Genomic DNA, 18,639 nt, shown 5'->3' with positions numbered 1-18,639 from the left:
TGTACTTTGTGTGACTCCAAATAATTGAAGAAGAATAAGAGTAGAATTTCCCCCACACTGACTTCTTTGTCAAGTCTCCATGCAGTTGCAGAGGTCAATATTTACCAATAAATCCAGTCTGGTAAGCATGAAGAAGGCTCAGTATTCTCCTGGTTTGGAGAAAGCAAGAAATCTAGCCCAGTTCTCTCTGTTTTAGCCGATAGCTGCTCTCCAAGGTCCTAGCCAAAACCCTTTCCCTGCCTGGTTTCTGGAGACCTGTTACCCAGAGGCACCTGCAGTTGAACATGGGACCTTACCTATCAAAGGATTTTTTCTAGCCCTGAGCTGCTTCCCTGAGCCAGGAGCTGTATTGTTTGATTCCGTCTGGGCTCATCTGTAGCTTGGGGAGTAGCAGGAGCGGGTGACCAGAGAGAGATGTTTGTTCTGCAGCTCAGTGGTTAAGATCACCTGCTTTGCATGCAGAAAGTCCCAGGTTCAGCTAAAACCTCCAGTTGTTCTTTTATTGTCCAAGGATTAGATAGCAGGAAAGAGTCATTATGTGTTTGAAACCTTGGAGTACCACTCCCATAATAGGCAATCCTGAGCTTGGTGGACCAGCGGTCCTGGCTCTGTGCAAGGGAAGTGCCTGTGTTCACCTGTAAAGTGCTTTTAAGCGATGACCAATGAATCACCTCTCAGTCTTGAAACTCTGCCAAAGAAAATGCTCTGCAAAAATCATGACCACAGTAACAAAAGCAGCTAGTTCCTGGAATTTCAGAGAGACCTGGGTATTACTACTACTACTACTATTTGTTATTTGGTATACTGAAACTCTGGAAAAGGTAGATTGAGGACAAACACACAAACACATGCCTTGTTCATTAGTGTTTCACCCTCTCATCCTTTGGTACTTTGGCAAACCATTTCTGTGCAGCCCTGCCCTTTATCCAACTGGAACTCAGGGCCAAGGCAATGAGCAGCCCCTTCTTCGTCTTGGTCTTTCCCAGCAGGGCTCAGTATTTGGGGCAAGGCAAATTGCCGCCTTTCCAGCAGGGAGGCAGCTGCTAACAGGTGCTCCCTTGCTGTGTGGTGTTCTCTCTCTCCAAGCTTCCTAGAGAACTCTGTAATGAAGTTCAGCTGTGAACTTCAGTTTTGGGTCAGGAAGGCAATTTCTCATCATCCTTTCGGCGGCAATTGAGTGGAAGATTCAGGAGCTGAGAGCGAGAGAGAGGGTGTCTCCCCCTCCCATTCTCTCCTCTACACTTTCTTTCATCTTCCTCTTCACTCTGATGAAATGAGGAGTGCTCAGGCTGCCGAGGTTAGCATTTGAGTGTTCTGATGAGGGAAGGAAGGACTGGGCATGAACATACCGTGGCAGCTTCCAGCAAGCTGCTACTAAAAGAGATTTCTTGAAAAACGCACCTTGCCTTCAGACACACTCTGTGTCAGTTTTTTCCCATGCCTGCTGGTGCAAATTGGGTTGGACTTTTATAGGGCTACAGATGTGCTGACCATGGCCCTGTTTGGGACTGATGCTCAGGATTAAATAAATAAATAAATAAATCCTGCCATTCTTCTCAAAGAAGCCCAAGGAAGCAAGCATCAAAATGTTTAACAACCTTGGTAGGTTGCTGCCATTCATTGTAAACAATAATGACCTTAAATGAACCTGATAAAATGTGACTTCCTGTGTGCCTTTTTCAGTTTTCCTGCGCAGAGGTGATAACACAAGTATGTACCTTTCTCATTGATAGCTGCTGCTCTTAGACTATCCAGTACCAAATTGCCACATGATATTCCAAAGTCCTAGTCTTTATCAGGAAATAATTGCAGTAATACTGTATATTTAGTGACTGTCTAAATATAGTATGTCTAAATATAAATATACTGTACTGCAGCCTTGCAAATAAGCCATCAGAAGTTAGTAGCCTGTAAAAAATGTTTACCAGCCCAGCTTCCTGCTTAAGCTTGTGTAACAGCTGAAAATGTGCCGTTTCCCTGAGTGATCATCCAAAAGGATTCTTGTATGCCACAAGTGGACTGACTATAACAAACCTGATTTACCCCTACATGTTGACAAAGGAAGTAGAGCTTTACAGTCACAAGAACTGCCTCACAACTGGTTCAAAAGACACCTTTCTTCCCAGCTCACCCAAATGGTGGTGCGGGAGTGGCTAATTAGAATTTAATCAAAGGCGGGTGTATTGTGGGTGAGAGTTAAGATACTTGAACAGGAGCTGTTTGCAGCTCTGGTCGTTATGTGGGTTTGCAATTAAAACAATTATGTCTTGGGAGAGTCAAGCTGTCTGACTCCTCGCATTCATAATTTGATTATGTTTGATAGCCACCCCTTCATTATTTATTTATTTATTTCATTTCCATGCAGAGAGATGCAAATATTAAATCTAGGAAGTTTGGAAGCTGGGGAGCTAGTTTTACACAGAGGAAATGGGTGCCATGGACAGGAATCAATTGAGACACACCTCTAATTTTGAAAAGGGGGCATCCCTTTGAGGTTGTTATTGATGCCCTGAAGTAGGGAGTGCTCCATTGCTTGATATCATGCGCCCTAACACCAATGCCCTGCTCATATTTGGAGCATGTTACATAAGGCTCTGTGCTATTGTCCTTTTGGGATCCAGAGGCAAACTTAATTCAGAAATGCCACATATGTTGGGGGAGAAATATGTGGTATAAGATGGAATTTAAAAAGATGTCTCATAAGACTGGAAAAAATCCCAGCTGTCTAGTCTTCTGGGTTCAAAGAAACCTGAAATACTTTGCACATTGGAAAGTGCCTTACACCAGGTTACATTAATAGTCCCAGCTAGATCAGCCTTCACCAGCCTGATGCCCTCCAGATGTTTTGGACTACAACTCCCATCAGCCCCAGCCAACATGATCATGCTGCCATCACCCCCAGGATTTTGCAGTTCTGCTGTCTGGGGATGATGGGAGTTGCAATTCAAAACATCTGGAGGGCACCAGGTTGGCAGAGGCTGATGTAACCAATACTGACTATTCTGACTGACAGCAGCTCTCCAGGGTCTTCGGTAGAAAGAGGCTTTCCCCCATCAGGTACTACCTGGTCATTTTTAGTAGAACATGCCAAGAATTGAACCTGGGGCCTTTGGCATGCAAATCAGGTGCTTTACCACTGTGCTATGAGCCTAAAAGTTCGTGCTGCATGTCTAGGGTTGGAATCTGTAATTTCTGCACACACCCCTGCTATGTGTCATTTTGTCCCTGAAAATGTGGTTTGTTTGTGTTCTGCTGTTCTTCAAAAAAATACAAAAAATGGGTAGAATACACAATATCTTTTTTATGATCCTCACAACAAGCTGAGAAAAAAATGATTGGCCAGTGAACTACACATCTGAGTGGGAATTTGATCCTGGTCCAATACGCTTAAGCTAGGGACAGGGAATCTGCGCTGTTTCCCCAATGATGTTGGACTACAGTTCCCATCTTCTCTGGCCCATTTGCCATGATGATTGAGGCTTATGGGAATTGGAGGTTGGCCGCATCTGGCAGGCCACCTGTACCCCACCCCTGTGCCATGCTGGAGTACCAATCAGATTAACTCCTTCCTTCTGTGTGTGACGCTAGACCTTTTGGCTGATGTTTGGCGGTTGCGTATGTGTACAAGCTTGCTGTGCTCTGTATGGTTCTCTGCTTTAAATGTCACTACCTGCCATGAGCAACAGGAAGTTGAAGGTCCAAAGAAATGCATCTGAGAGATTCAACTTAGCCCCAGAAGTCTAGCCTTCATGGAAGGAGGGATCATGTCATGAAGGGATGTAGGCTTGTTGCTGTTCCCCACCATTGTCATACCCACCTAGCACCCCCCCCCCCCCGCTGTCTTGCCAACCGCCTCAGCCAATGTGGAGAAACTGGGGTAAGAAGATTTCGTTGCTTGGCAACTGCCTCATATGTGTCGGCAGTTGTCTAGCAACCATTGCCATCGTTTTCCCAGCTCCCTCTCTTCCTGGTTTGATCTTAGCCAACACCTGTCTTATGCAGGTGAGGAGGAAGGTCTAATCTCCATTAGGGCCAACGTGAGCCCTAATTTGACAGTAGGGCATCAAGTGGCAGTCCCAAGTTCCTGGACAGGAGTGGTTGAATTGGTGTGTGTGTGTGTGTGTGTGTGTGTGTGTGTGTAAACAAGATTTTTGCCTTAAAGAGTAAGGTTGTATGTAATTATGGGCATGCTAATATGGAAGTAGTATTGTTGTTGTTCAGTCGTTTAGTCGTGTCCGACTCTTCGTGACCCCATGGACCAGAGTACGCCAGGCACGCCTATCCTTCACTGCCTCTCGCAGTTTGGCCAAACTCATGTTAGTAGCTTCAAGAACACTGTCCAACCATCTCATCCTCTGTCGTCCCCTTCTCCTTGTGCCCTCCATCTTTCCCAACATCAGGGTCTTTTCTAGGGATTCTTCTCTTCTCATGAGGTGGCCAAAGTACTGGAGCCTCAACTTCAGGATCTGTCCTTCTAGTGAGTACTCAGGGCTGATTTCTTTGAGAATGGATAGGTTTGATCTTCTTGCAGTCCACGGGACTCTCAAGAGTCTCCTCCAGCACCATAATTCAAAAGCATCAATTCTACGGCGATCAGCCTTCTTTATGGTCCAGCTCTCACTTCCATACATTACTACTGGGAAAACCATAGCTTTAACTATACGGACTTTTGTCGGCAAGGTGATGTCTTTGCTTTTTAAGATGCTGTCTAGGTTTGTCATTGCTTTTCTCCCAAGAAGCAGGCGTCTTCTGATTTCGTGACTGCTGTCACCATCTGCAGTGATCATGGAACCCAAGAAAGTGAAATCTCTCACTGCCTCCATTTCTTCCCCTTCTATTTGCCAGGAGGTGATGGGACCAGTGGCCATGATCTTAGTTTTTTTGATGTTGAGCTTCAGACCATATTTTGCGCTCTCTTCTTTCACCCTCATTAAAAGGTTCTTCAATTCTTCCTCACTTTCTGCCATCAAGGTAGTATCATCAGCATATCTGAGGTTGTTGATATTTTTTTTTTTTTTTTGGAAGTAGTATGCTTCCATTTAAATTAGAGATGTTACTTGTGAGTAAGTGTAACTAGAGGGCTTTGTGTGTATATATGCTAATAAATTCTTTTCCTCTGTTCTGTTCTGTCTAAATATGTCTGCCTGCTGCCTTCTGCCTGCTTTGGCTCCACTTGGCAAGCTTCTTGCCTCTATCCATTCAACCTCATTCCTAGTCATTGACATGTGGCATGCAAGGTAGTTCCTTTGTATCTGAAGAAGTGTGCATGCACACGAAAGCTCATACCAGGAACAAACTCAGTTGGTCTCTAAGGTGCTACTAGAAAGAATTTTCGATTTTGTTTTGACTATGGCAGACCAACACGGCTACCCACCTGTAACTGCAACCTTTGCATCCTGAGAACATAAGAAGATCCCTGTAGCTGGGTCAGGGCAAAGTCAGTCTAGTCTAGAATGCTGTGACCTGCAGTGAGTAACCAGTTGCCCCCTGGGACAAACTGGCAACAGCACCCTCCGTACTCATATTCCCCAGCAACTGGGATTCTGAGGCATAGTTCCTGCACACATGGAAATCATATTTAGCTATCCCTGTGTTCTGGTGTGTCTGGCTTGACTCCACTTTGCAAGATGTTGGTCCGCCGCGGAAGCCCTGTTGGACGTTCAGCTTCCAAAAGAACATTCAAAAAGCAGAACATTCACTTCCGGTTTTCGATCGTTCGGAAGCTGAAACATTCAACTCCCAAGGCATTCGGGAGCCAAGGTGTGGCTGTACTGCTCTTCATTCAAGGATCACAGGGCAGCTAACAATATAAAAACTCAAGAATACATAACACGGTAACAACAAAAAACAATACCCCACCTGCACTAGTTTAAAAGGCTGTAGATTGACCTTGTAAATAAACATGCTGGATTAAATATACTCATCAGACCACAATAGACTTTAGGAATTATTTGTGGGTTGTATGTTTGAAGATACTGTGAGTGCTGAAACTTTGTGATATGCCTAAGACTCTTGTCCTGTATGTTTGCTCTCCTTCCCTCCCTCCCTCTGTGTGTGTGAAATATATGTAACAGCAGTACACAACCACCCTCTTCTGCTGAGCCTCAAACAGGCATTCAGGAAGAGGAGCAGTATAAATTCCATTTCTCAATAGGTTGCTAAGAGCTAGAATTAGCACTCTGAGGCATCCTTCCAGTGCTGCCAGCCAGCAGTAGTTTGCCCTCTTCCATTCCACCCACCCCCCATGAAGCCTTGGGGCAGGGAAGAGCAGGAATGAAGGTAAATGGAAGCCCCACAGAAAGGTGACAGACTGTATTTCAGTATGCAGAATGAAGCTATTCAGATCAACTTGGGAGGTATGGAGTAGTGGCTTGGCCGGAGCTTCAGACTCTCCCAGTGAACCCTTGTTTGACACAGTCCTTCCTTCTCTCTCTTCTGCTCTCCCCTCTCCTTTCCTCAAAAGCATCTTTGCTTATTCAACAATTCTTCTTTTCTTAACAATAAGCAGTTATAGGCCTTTTAAAAAAGTAATTGTCTCAGGTCTGCCCTTGAATCTGACTTTAGGAACACCAGTATCTCTCTGGTCCCATTTCTCTAAGGTGCAAGATGTTCATGTGAAAACTGTGTGGTTGGGTTGCTTGTTAGCAGGATGCTCTCAGATGACCTCTGTTTCCCCCAGAAATTGGGGAAGGGCTGTAGCTCAGTGGTAGAGCATTTTCTGCCTTACACGCAGAAGGTCCCAGATTCAGTCCCTGGCATCTCCAGGTTGGACTGAGAGAGAGACCCCTGCCTAAAAATCAAGTCAGTGAAGACAATACTGAGATAGATGGACCAAAGGTCTGGCTCAGTATAAGGCAGCTTTCTATGTCTCTGTGTTTGTTCCCAAGTCTTCATTCAACTGGCTCTCTTGCACCTTGGAAAGACAATGAATATGCATGGATAGGCTACTTGCATGAGCAATCTAACGTCCATCTATCACTTTATTTGTCTGCTGCGTTTCCCATAGTTTTAACCATGCTCAAGGCAGCTTAACATTAAAAATTACATAATTACTGTACAAACATAACAAAAGTAGTTGTAAACAATAAAACATCAAAACGTACACAACAAAATAGAACAATTTCCACACAAATCATAAAATCTAGAATAGAGATACCATATATATATATATATATATATATATATATATATCAATAACAGCAACACCCCCAACAAAACCCCCTAAAGTCTGCATGAGGGAAGTGAACCTATACGGTTTGGGATTTTTTTTTGCATTTCTGGAAGCTAATCAATTATCTCATATGATGTAGATCATTATTTTTCTCCCCATTTCATTGTGGGAGAACCTAGGCTGAGGTTTAATGACGGTCACCCAGCTCTTCTTTGGCTGAACAGGGCTAAGAAATAACTCTGTTCTCACCCAATACACTTTCAGTCTTACCCTATACAGTACATGCAGCAGTGAGGTGCTAGAATGAACTGTACCATTTCAGACTGTAGGTGGGGTGTGTGTGCTGTTTTTGAATGCTCCCCCACATTAAATAACAATAATAGTATTGCAAGCAGAAAGCCCTGGTGTGTCAGGAAAAAAGGCTCTGTCCCAGCCCACTCCGTACTGTGCTAGATTTCTACTTGCAGGGAATCCTTCTTGTTTTAAGAAAAGAAAACATTAACAAGAACATTGAAAAGCGTTGTTGCACTTCTAGGACACATCTCAGCTATTTTAAAAGCACCCAAGCAGGGCCCTGGGGAGCATTATGAGGGCTAGATGGAGAGCCAGAGGCCAACAGTCCTACCCCTGCTGTAAATGCACCAATTTTGTGGTATGCATCCCAGAAATGTTATTGTGAACCATGATGAGTCAAGTTTTATATGATACACATTTTTTAAAAAAATACCGTAGTAGATGCCTCCCAGAGTGGCTGGGACAACCCAGTCTGATGGGTGGGGTATAAGAAATACATCATCATCATCATCATCATCATCATCATCACCATCATCATCATTAAAAAACATACATTGTTCTTCTTGAACCTCTTGAAAAATCTGTGATGTTGGTTAAGGTCATGCTGCTGTCTAGTGGCAAGACTGGGAAAGTCTTGTAAGACTCCTGACTCCAGTCCAGTTGTTTGGTTGGAGTATCCCTAACAGGTCTCATGAATTACTCCTGATGAGAGTTGGCAGTAATCCTGCATTTCAGGGTTCTCTGAAGCAACCCCCCTTTAAATCCAACTACCTTCCATTTGATTTGGAATGCTATATTTGCTCCAGGGTCGTGGGATCTCTTTGAACCCCCCAGCATTCCTTGGGGCAGATATCACTGAACAAGAGGGCGGGTGAAACCAATGCGTTGAGGTCACGTTGTACAAATAGACTGGGGAGCTAAGAGAGTGACCCATTCATGGATGATATATATCTGTGTGGAAAGGGTGCCTGCTTGCTGATGGAATGATTCCCCCCAGAATGTCAGGAACATTTATAATTGATGATCTGATGGCTGATTAGCCCCTTTTTGGGGGTTGTGTGTGTATTTAGCACTTGGGGGTCCCAAACCAGAGGCTATGTATGCCTAGGCTGTGTGCACATAAGCAGGCTTTTAATCTCTCCCCCTCTTTTAAATCAACCCCCCCCCCCCGGAAGTTGTGTTTTTGTTTTTAAGAGAAGCTTAAAGTTGTGCCTAAAAGGTGAAAAGAAAGAAAAGCTTTTTATTGCAGATAGGGGCTTTAGTATCCCCTTCTCTGGATTGTTACTTCTTAACATTTTTTAGCTGATTCTGAGCTGTTTTCTGAGTGTGTGAAGTTGGGTTGGAAGTATCTGAACTGATGAGAGGAGCACCTGGGCTTGCTTTTTTGGAGGACATTGGATGAAGCACGAAAGAAAATAAGGGAGTCTGAGCAGAATGTTGGGCAACCAGTTGTTGAGACCTTCATGCTTGCAGCTGGCCACAGCCTTTGTTCTTTGAGCCAGATTCCTGGAGAAAATGGTCTTGAAAAATCCTCTCTCAGAGCAGCAGAGCATTCATGTTAGGGTCATCCAAACACAGAATTCTTACCCAGAGCCATATGCCTCACCTGTGCATGTGACTGCCAAGTCACCTTTTTCTGTGTGTGTCTTTCTACCTATACACAGCTGTGTTGCCAGGGGCTGATGGGGGTTGTAGTTCAGAACATATTCAGGGAGCCTGGTTGGCAAATGCTGGCCTAGTGAATGACCTGGAACGTCTGTGCACTTCTTTCAGGCATAGTTATGACCCCTTGTGTGCTTCCTTTCCAACATTTCCCTGTTTATAAACAGTCGCGTCTTGTGGCGCTTTATTTATTTATTTATTTTATATATAAGCTGTTGTGGCATGAACTTTTTAATGAGTGAAAAGCCACTTCCCTGTGTTGTTCACTGTTAACTGCAGCCCTCCAGCTGTCCCCTTTTCCCCACCCCTGGGCAGCACCTGCTCCATTGTCTCCTCAGGGAAGAAGCCATGCCAGAGATAGCAGCTGCCTGGCCAGGCGTGAATCCCAGGAATTTGGCCATGCTGGAGGAGAGCGGCTGACTCCTCTCGACCTCTGACCCAGTGGGATGATACAAGCCATCTTCTGTTTCTCTTCAGACTGATTTCTGGGGTCAACACAACAGCTCTCCCTGTCTCCCTCTCTGCCTGATAAAATGTCTGGAGTCCTCGCCACACAATAGATCTGTCAGACTCTTGGCATAAGCTTGGGAGGGACGAGGGCAGGAAGAGGTGAGAATAGAGGGCCATGGAGACACAACATTCCCTTCAGAAAATGTGCTGGGTGGCAAGGATAGGATCTTAACGGAGGCATCTCCCCCCCCCCCCCGCCTTTCCATTTGCTATCAGATGCACTCCCAGAGCTTTTCGTATGGAACAACCATCCTAGGCCACATCTGCACCATTCATTTAAAACATTTTAATACTATTTTAACAATCATGTCCCCCCCCCAAAAAAAAACAAATATCCTGGGAACTGTAATTTGTTAAGGGTGCTGAGAGTTGTTAGGAGATTCCCTATTCCCTTCATATAGCTATAATTCCCAGATTCTCTGGAGATTGTAGCTCTGTGAGAGAAATAAGGATCTCTTAACAGCTCCCGGCACCCTTAGCCAAACTGTAGTTCCCATAATTTTGGGGGGGAAAGTCATGACTGTTAAAGTGATATGCTTTAAAGCTATGGTGCAATATGGTCTTAGCTTCTCTCTTTCTCCTCTCCTGTTTCTCTCTCCCCCATACCTACCCCACCTATAGCAAGACTGGAGCACAGAGCCTTGTGCCCCAGATTTTGCTGTCTAGGCTTCATGAAGTCACCTTTGCTTTGGAACTGTCTGAAAAACCCTATTACTGTATTTGTTTCCAGTGTTAAGATCACACTGTGGTTGCACACTTGTGACTCCAAGCAACTGACATTCAGAGACATACTGCTTCCAACACTGGAGATAGAATGTAGCCATCATGGCTAGTAGCTATTGACACTCTCCATGAATTCACGTGAATTTCACATGCTGGAAATTATTTTGAAAGTGATATTTTGCAGAAAAGCGCACGTTTCAGTGGTATTTATTTATTAAATTTATAGCCCAACCTTTCCTCCCAAAGGAGCCCAGGGAATGTGACTTCCTTTTGCACACCTTTGTCCCCCAAAGCTGCAGCTGAACCTGGTAGGGGGTGAATTTGTGGATATTCTGAAACTACAGCTCCAGTCGCATTTGTTTGATTCTTATCATCTTGTTCAGTGTTCCAAGCACAGGGGCAACCCCTACCAGGGCTTTGACCTGTGATCTTAACACTGGAGACAAATAATAAGCTTTTTCAGGCAGTTGGAGGTGGTTTGAAAAGCAAGGTGACTGTTCATGGTAAATAGTTCTCTTTTCCAGCTTTCCCAGCTTTTTGTGCTTTTTTTAATTTGAAAAATTTGCTTGGTCAGATGCAATCTTGGGACAAAATTAATGCTTGTGCAGCTGTGGAGAGTAGTGTGTTGCTCAAATTGCCGTCAGCTCCCTTGGAAATTCATTGTTTGTTTCTGACCTTGCAGCTCTAGCCTAGTCAAAGATGGAGGAAGAGAGCAGAGCCTAGTGCAAAGATGTTTGGGAGAATGGATATGCAGAATCAAGTGGTCGTGGACCCCCCCTCAGAGATGAAGCTCTGATGGGCCAGGAAAGTCTGTGCTAGAGGAAGAGAAAATGGCTTGATGAATGGAGATTCTCATTTGTCAGCAAGGACAGTGTCTGGTTAGGAGCTCAGACACTTGAGGTGTTAAAGCATTCTTTGCCAACCTGGTGCCCTTCAGATGTTGTTGGGACTCCCACCTGCCTGCATCTATTGCCATTAGCCATGCTGGCCAGGACTGATAGTGTGGTGTTGTGGTTAACATACTAGACTTGGACGTGAAAGACCTGGATTCAAATCCCCACTCTGTCTGCCATGAAGCTCACTGGTTGATCTTGGGCAAGTTACTGTCTCTCTCAGCCTAATCTACCTCATGGGGTTGTTAGGAGAAAATGTGAAGGGTGAAGAAAACTACCTTGAGCTCCTTGGAGGAAATGTGGGATATAAATATAATAAATACTAAAAAAAAATCTCAAGGGCACAATTCTTGAAATTCCTTTCCCTCTCCTGTGAGGTAGGGGTGTGGGGTTCTTCGGGGATGAGAGGGCAATGCTCAGCATATGCTTAATATTTTATCCACCCAAGTAAATTAATTTTGGCTAAAGCAGAAAAATTTGTGCCAGGCTTTTGAGCATGTCAAGTGAAAAACAAAAGCCTCAGGGCACATGCAGAGTGAAAGGCTGCTGACTCTTAGGAAGTATTTTAGCCTTTTCCTAGGAACTAAAAGCCACATGTAGCTATTGACAGAGAAGTGGATAAAATTTAAGAACTTCTAATAGTAAGTTTGGTTCAGAAAAGTGATTTGGGGGGTGGAGTGGAGAAAGAGATATAAATCAGGCTTTTGAATTTCTTTATTTTATTTTAAATCAGCCAAGCTGCAGACAGTGGTGTTTGTAAACCAGTGAGTTTAATACCATTTATCAATGTGAGAATTTTAGGGGTGGGATTGTACACTCTTTAATTTGAGACTCTCACCTTATGGCTTTTTGTGTGGATTTCAGCCCTAATGAGGGCTAGGAAGTGTGTTTGTTTGTTTGTGTGTGTGTGTGTGTGTGTGAGAGAGAGATAGTTTCTTCCTTGGTCCTCTTATTTTGTTTTCTCTCCTCAAAGACATGCAGCTCTTTTCCCTCCCCCAAGCCCCCGTCTGTCTCCAAGGATTGGGTCCCACCTCCTCCTTGTTGCTCCCCTTCCCAATGGTTAAATACAAAAGAGGAAGTGCTGTGTGCTTGCCTGGGCCTGGAATGAAGAAGCAGGGGATCAGGGAGGGGGGTGGGGAGAAGGAAGAGGGGAGGGGAACCCAGAATCCAGAGTGCGTCTGCTATTGAGAAATGAAAAGGCTCCTCCAATTAGACGCTTTGGTGCTGCAAACTTGAGGCGAGGCACTTGAACTGTCACTGTGGAGCCTTAATTAGCAGCTGCGGGTGAGGGGTCAGCCTCAACTCAGCAGTCTTGACAAGGCTGATATCAAGTGCAAGGCAGAGGAGGAGGCAGGCAGGCAGGCAAGGAGGGAGGGAGAGAGAGGACGGGAAAGAGGCAGGCGAGCAAACAAGCGAAGGGGGGTTGGCAGAAGGAGAGAAGCAAAAGCTCCCTCAACTCAGGACCCAAACCCTGGAACACACAGGAGGAGAGGTGGGGTGTGAGGGAAGTGATGGAGAGATGCAGCCGGCGCTTAAAAAGGGAATAAAATGGTTGCTGTCTTTCTCTCTGAGCTGGCTCCCTGCCTGCAGTGAGGATCCCAGGAACAGCTGTTTGCCTGCACCCTGAGCTCTTCCTCCTCTTCCCCTGCCCCCCCCCCAACCCCGGACATCATCCCTGTCCACTTTCTCACCTTCCCAAACTGTTTGCCTTGAGATCAGAGTGTGGACGCCGTCAGACAGTGACCCCGTTCCAGAGGGCAGAGGCGCAGGGGTTGTCGTCCTTGGGGTTGCTTGCCATGCCACGGATTGCTGCTTAGGGTCTTGCTTTTGTCCCCCTGCTGCCGTCGCTGCCAGGGCCAACATGCTGGAGATGAAGACCTGGTCCACCTTGCTTCAGAGTCTGAGTGAGTGAAAGTTTAGCTGCCTCCTCCCTGTCAAACCCCTCCCCCCCACCTTGCAGCAAAATCTGGCTCCTGTTTTATCTCGCTTGGTGTCCAGCTTTGGGCAAGAGGCTACAGGGAAGGGAGAGCAGGGCTCACTCATGGACTTGCTTGGATGCCCTGTTAGTGCAGGGGAGGTCTCTTCTACTTGCACTGTTTGGAGGTGTTGGAGATGATCTAGCTCCCATGTTTAGCAGGAGCTTATTGGGGGGAGGGGGGGAGGAGACCCATTGTATAGGAGCTGTAGGTCCAACTCTTCCTCCTCCTCTTCTTTCTCTCATTCCCCCTCCCCATGGTCAGAGATTCTGGCTACTTTATATTAAAAAAACACAATGGAGTGGCCAAGTCCTGCAGTGAATCTCAAAGGCTGGTCTTGCTTTCCCTGGCAACATGTAGCTTGGCTTGCTTTCATGAGTCACTTGCCTGTCTGTTTTTGTTCTAAATAACCCTTTTTTGTGGTGGAGCTGCTGTGTGCCTATGATGCACCATGGTAGAGCTACTCCTGCTTTTAGCCAGTGGAGAGGAGCCAGCCTGGTGGTTTTAGGGGCCCTTGCAAATCATACAATTTGGTATCTGGGTCAGAAACCAATGCAATGCAGAGAAGTTATGAATAGTAGACCTTGACGGAGAGGCAAGAGGCAACAAGAAACAGAAGGATCATGTGCATTCAGCTCACTTGAGATTAGAAAGGGCTTGTTTTTTGGGGTGGGGTCCTGTATGATTTTTAATGAGTTAAGGGAGGTGGGTCTCTTGAGAACTCTCTAGACAGCACCTCTCTTCATTGCAAGCTAATTAAACTCTACCTGCCCAGCAGTTTCCTGAAAGGGAGGGGGAAAACTCATGTTGACTGTGACTTTCTGACCTGGTGGGGCTTCACCTTTGACCTTTGACCTCTGGCCCTTTTAGGAAAAAAATAGATGCTTTAAATGCAAAGTTATTTGATAGCTAATCCCAGCCGGAATTTTGGCCGCCTTGCCTTTTGTTCATTTAACCCTCACTTTGTGTGTGGTGTGAGGCACTGAGTGAAAGACAGTTTTGATTGGTTGCAAGGGGGGCTTGTCTGGAGAAGGTGGGTGATTTAAGGGAGATTTTGAGGGCTGAAGCATAAAGGAACATGTTCAAAAGTAGTAGCTACTTAGTCTTCCAATGTCCTGAGAGCAAACTTCCAAGTTATACAGTTATACAGACACTGTCTGTTTTTCCAGACAGGACCTAAGAGAGACATATATGTATTTGTTTATTGTGGTGTCAATTTTCCAGGCTGCCTTATAGTGTGTGACACTGGTGGGGATGAAGACTGAGAAGGCAAGCCTTCTGCAGAGGTCATACAGATGTGCAGATTACTGGCTTCCTGAGTTGCAAAAAGAGCTTACAGCAAATCCTATATCCATCAGGTTGCAGATTAGACTGTTCAAAACATTTTCAGCAGGTTTGTTGTGGTGATGGATAAGGAATCTCTTTCTCTGTGTGCATGGGAATATGGTTCTTTCAAAAGCACATCAAATCAGAAAGTTTGATGCCACCCAAACAAAAGGGCATGTGGATCGAAGCTCTTAGGTGCAACTGAATGGACAACCAAGTCAAGGCAGAGGAGCAGTAAGAGAAGTTAATAGCTTAGTTGGTGAGTTTGGATTGGGTTTGGCAGGGATTTGAACTATCCTTTCCTCCCAGGATCACATTCAGCTGTAGGTTCTGCTTTTCTGTTTTACTCTCTCCCCCTCCTCTTTCTGGGTCCCTGATGGTTGTGTTTTTACAGAGCTTAAATTTTGATATTGAGCTCAGTAGCCCTCAGTGTTGCAGCTTCACTTCCAGTCTCCAGACATGGAACTGTTGAAGTAGTATTAAAAAAGTGTGTATCTTTTAGACCTGATAATCAGAACCTCTGCCTTCAGACACCCTGGATTAAGAGGTGGAGTAAGGTGGGCTCCCAGATCAGAAAGTGTTGCTTTTTGGTCACCCTGAGCTCCAGCATTTCTTTAAACCCCTGTTGCCTTCACTTTTGTTGCTCCTCATCAGTCTGTGGTTAATGGCTTCCTGTGAAAGTAGATAATGGTGTAATGGACAGGGAGGTGGTGCCTTCTTCACCCATCCCCTAGCAGGAGCAACAAACCATAGCTCCTAATTTAGTCTGGACTAGGGACCATGTTTCTTTTGTGGAAAACAAATCAAGATGGGCAGTCAAGGTTTGTTCTTGACTCACCCACCAGTCATGCTTGGTTTGAGTGCCTGCAGGATAGCTTAGTTGGTAGAGTATGAGACTCATAATCTCAGGGTCATGGGTTTGAGCCCCATGTTGAGCAAAAAGATTCCTGCATGGCAGGGGGTTGGACTAGATGACCCTTGTGATCTCTTCCGACTCTACAATTCTATAATTCTATGAAATAAATCACTGTCAAATATTTGGGTAAGCCTGGGGACTGTGGCTTATTCCTTCCAAGAACAAGCCAGGAGCCACCTCTATGTTCATGGCAAACTATGATTTACAGTGAGATGCAACCATAACTTGGTGGTAGAGTACCTGTCTTACATGCAGGAGGTCCCAGGTTCAGTCTTCAGCATCTCCAGATTCTCCTGTCCAAAACCCTGGGGAGTTGCTGCCAGTCAATGTAGGCAGTACTGAGCTAGATGGCATCTGATTCAGTACAAAGCATTTCCCTATTTTCCTGCAAAAGTTTTTTTTAGGGAAGGACCATAGCTCAATGTTAGAGCCTTGCATGCAGAAGGTTCCATGTTAAAGCCCTAGCTTTTTCAGGCAAGACTGGGAATTGCCCCTGTCTGAAACCCTAGAGAGCCACTGCCAGTCGTTGCAGACAAGATTGCTAAATGGACTAATGGTCCGAATTCTGTACAAGCAACATTGTAAGTGTACTTGTGGTGGTACCCTTAAAAGGGAGGAAAGGAGGAGCTTTAATGTGTGCCTAAACAGGTTTCTGTCCTAGGGCAAAGTTGGTGGTTACAGCAGCAGGATCAGCCTGTGCTGATGAACAGCTTGGGCCAATGGAGGCGGCTGCGCATTGATTTGCTGTCATAAAATACAAGGACAGAAAGCAGCATTTGCTAATAAAAAGGGAGACCTTCCCTGAAAAAAACAGTTATTACTGTATCCTGGCACTCGAAAGGAACAAAGCAGGTGGGTGGGTGGGGGTGTTGTTGCTCGTTAGAGCTGCCGCAGGCTAATAGGCAGAGGGCAAGGCAGGCAGAGGGCAGGCTGTGCCCTCTCATATGGAGAAGGCCAAAAGGTGCCAGCTAAGCTCTTCTGGCATCAGAGTTCCCTTCCCTGGGGAGGATTAGCAGGCAGGGGTTATGCAGACGGACAGCTGGGCAAGCTGTTTGGATCACGGGGAACTGGAAGCAGCTCAGGCTGTAATCTGAGCTAGGAGGGGGTTTATGATTCTGTGCACAGGTCAGTGCCCAGACTGGAAGAGAGAATGGGGGTGGGGGGGTAGGTGTCTCCTTTGAACAGCAACACCCATTGCTTGTATGTCTGGTTCCAGGCTGACTTTGAAACGGGGGGGGGGGGCCTTTATTGTAAATGCATTTCTCCATTACACAGTGATGTCAGGAATTAATTTAGAATTTGGCTTCACCAGAACCTAAGACCCATGCCTAGCCCCAGGGCCCACTTTCAGTGGCTGGGAGTGTCTGCTGGCACGAGATTTTTACCATCACTACGGATGCAGAGCCTGCTTGATTTATGCCTGCCCTTTGAGATGGCCAAGTGTTCTATAAGGACTACAGCCAAAGATCTAATTGATCAGTTAAAATGAATAACCGAGTTCTCTCTCCTGGCCACCAACCTTCTTGTGCCATGCTACCCTGGGGTGAAAGTGGGACAGCATGAAAAAGTGGACATGGGCACACATACACAATGGCAAATCATCAAACTGAGGCTCAGGAAATAAAAATGTCTTGTGTGATATGGAATAATTTCAACATGTTTTGACTAGTTGTCTTTAGGGTGCAAAATAATCTTCCCCTGCCTTATTCTACTGCCTGATAGCTGTCATTTCCTCAGAGCTTACTGTTCCCTAGGCCTTGTTTCTCGCCCCCCCTCCCCCAGCCCCATATTTTCTCAGCTCTGTTCATTTTACACCCTTCCCTTCCTTGGGCCTTCATCTTCATCCATCAGCTCAGCTTGTTGCTTTACTTAATTACTCTATTTCTAGAATGGCTTTCAAGCCCTAGTTCCAAGGCAGCTTATGTAACCTTAAATAGTTAAAAACCATTTAAACAGGGACCCTAAACCCCATCATGATTAATGCAAGGACAGCAGAAAAGACCCACAGAGTATAGAAACAAAAGAACAGAACAAAAAGAGTACAAAAGCAGCTTTACTAACCAAAGAGGTGGCTCCCCTGTTGATAATAACAAGGGAGCATGATTCTTCAAATTCTTAAGGTGGAAGCAGTGCCCTAAAACTGGAGCCACCACTCTAAAAGCTCTGTTGCTTGTTGAAGCTAAGCTAATGCAGCAGCCACTGGTATCTGGAACAGGGTTAAAGTGTTAAACGTGTTAAAGTGAGGTGGTGTGGGGGGCTCATAAAGGCACAGACACCTCCTGAGATTCTTATCCTCTGCCCAAGAGTCTTTCATCTTCCCCTCCACTCTCATTACCAGCTTTCTTCCAAAAGTGTACAAGGCTCCCCCCCCCACCCACCCACCCACTGGACACACTATTTTTTCTCACTTTACTCTCCCAGGTGACACTATATGGCATCATTTTACTGCTACTAGTTTCCTATTGAGCAGTTACAGAATGAATGGTCCATGACATCACAGGAAGCCAGCCAATGGCTGGGGGAAGGAGAAAGAGAAACTGTGCATGTATTCTGCAGTTATGAGACCTACCGAGCCTCTGAGGGATGTTGTTCTCAGTAGTGCTGCTAGAGCCTGGGATAGTGGCGAAAGGAATCATGACTTTTTCATGCTTAGCTCAGATCACTCTTGACCTGTTCTGGCTTTGCAGGTGAGAGGAGAGGCACTGGATATGCTGTTTCCTCTGCTCCAGTTTAACGGTGTTCTCTTTGACACATTAGGGACCAGCAACCCAGTTGCAATTCAGCTTGTTGTACAGAGCAAATGTATTATCTGCATAGCACTATCCTTAGTTTTTGTTCCTTGCATAAGAGAAACCCTTGTAAGAAAAGGCTGTTCAGACTCAGTTTCCCAATATGGCTGCCCCCCCTTTCAGAATGGTTGTAAACTATTTCACACTTTCTAACTGTTCTTCCCAAAGGTTGCTGAAATTTCCCCTTTATTGAGTCTCCCTTCCTCCCACATTCAACAAGGAGTCTGTTTCCTGTTGATTGACTGCTCTGGTGAAGATTGGGGTGTTGTAAAATAGGTTTATCTCACTGAAAGACTTACAAGAGGTATTTGAAATGCAACCTTTGTAACCTTTTCAAGGGCTATGTATATGCCACCTTTAAAATGGAGGGGGGGCTGGT

At 45.4% G+C, this 18,639-nt stretch overlaps 1 protein-coding gene across 5 annotated transcripts in view; it reads left to right on the top strand.

Annotated features, from left to right (window-relative positions):
* The window catches only part of GSE1 (Gse1 coiled-coil protein), a 385,949-nt gene that overhangs the window by 173,923 nt on the left and 193,387 nt on the right, over positions 1–18,639 (top strand). The window contains exon 1 of one of the 5 annotated variants that reach the window (XM_033156931.1): positions 12,659–13,157. The exons of the other annotated variants lie outside the window; for them this stretch is intronic. Within the exon in view, the coding sequence (XP_033012822.1) occupies positions 13,115–13,157 (43 nt within the window). The 5' untranslated portion in view covers positions 12,659–13,114. Of the gene's footprint in view, positions 1–12,658; positions 13,158–18,639 lie in introns of those variants that run through there. 5 annotated transcript variants of the gene reach the window in all.

This window comes from Lacerta agilis, chromosome 8 (genome assembly GCF_009819535.1).
Source record: "Lacerta agilis isolate rLacAgi1 chromosome 8, rLacAgi1.pri, whole genome shotgun sequence".
Taxonomy (NCBI): domain Eukaryota; kingdom Metazoa; phylum Chordata; class Lepidosauria; order Squamata; family Lacertidae; genus Lacerta; species Lacerta agilis.
The sequence above is the reverse complement of the archived record's forward strand: the minus strand, read 5'-3'. Positions and strand labels throughout refer to the sequence as shown.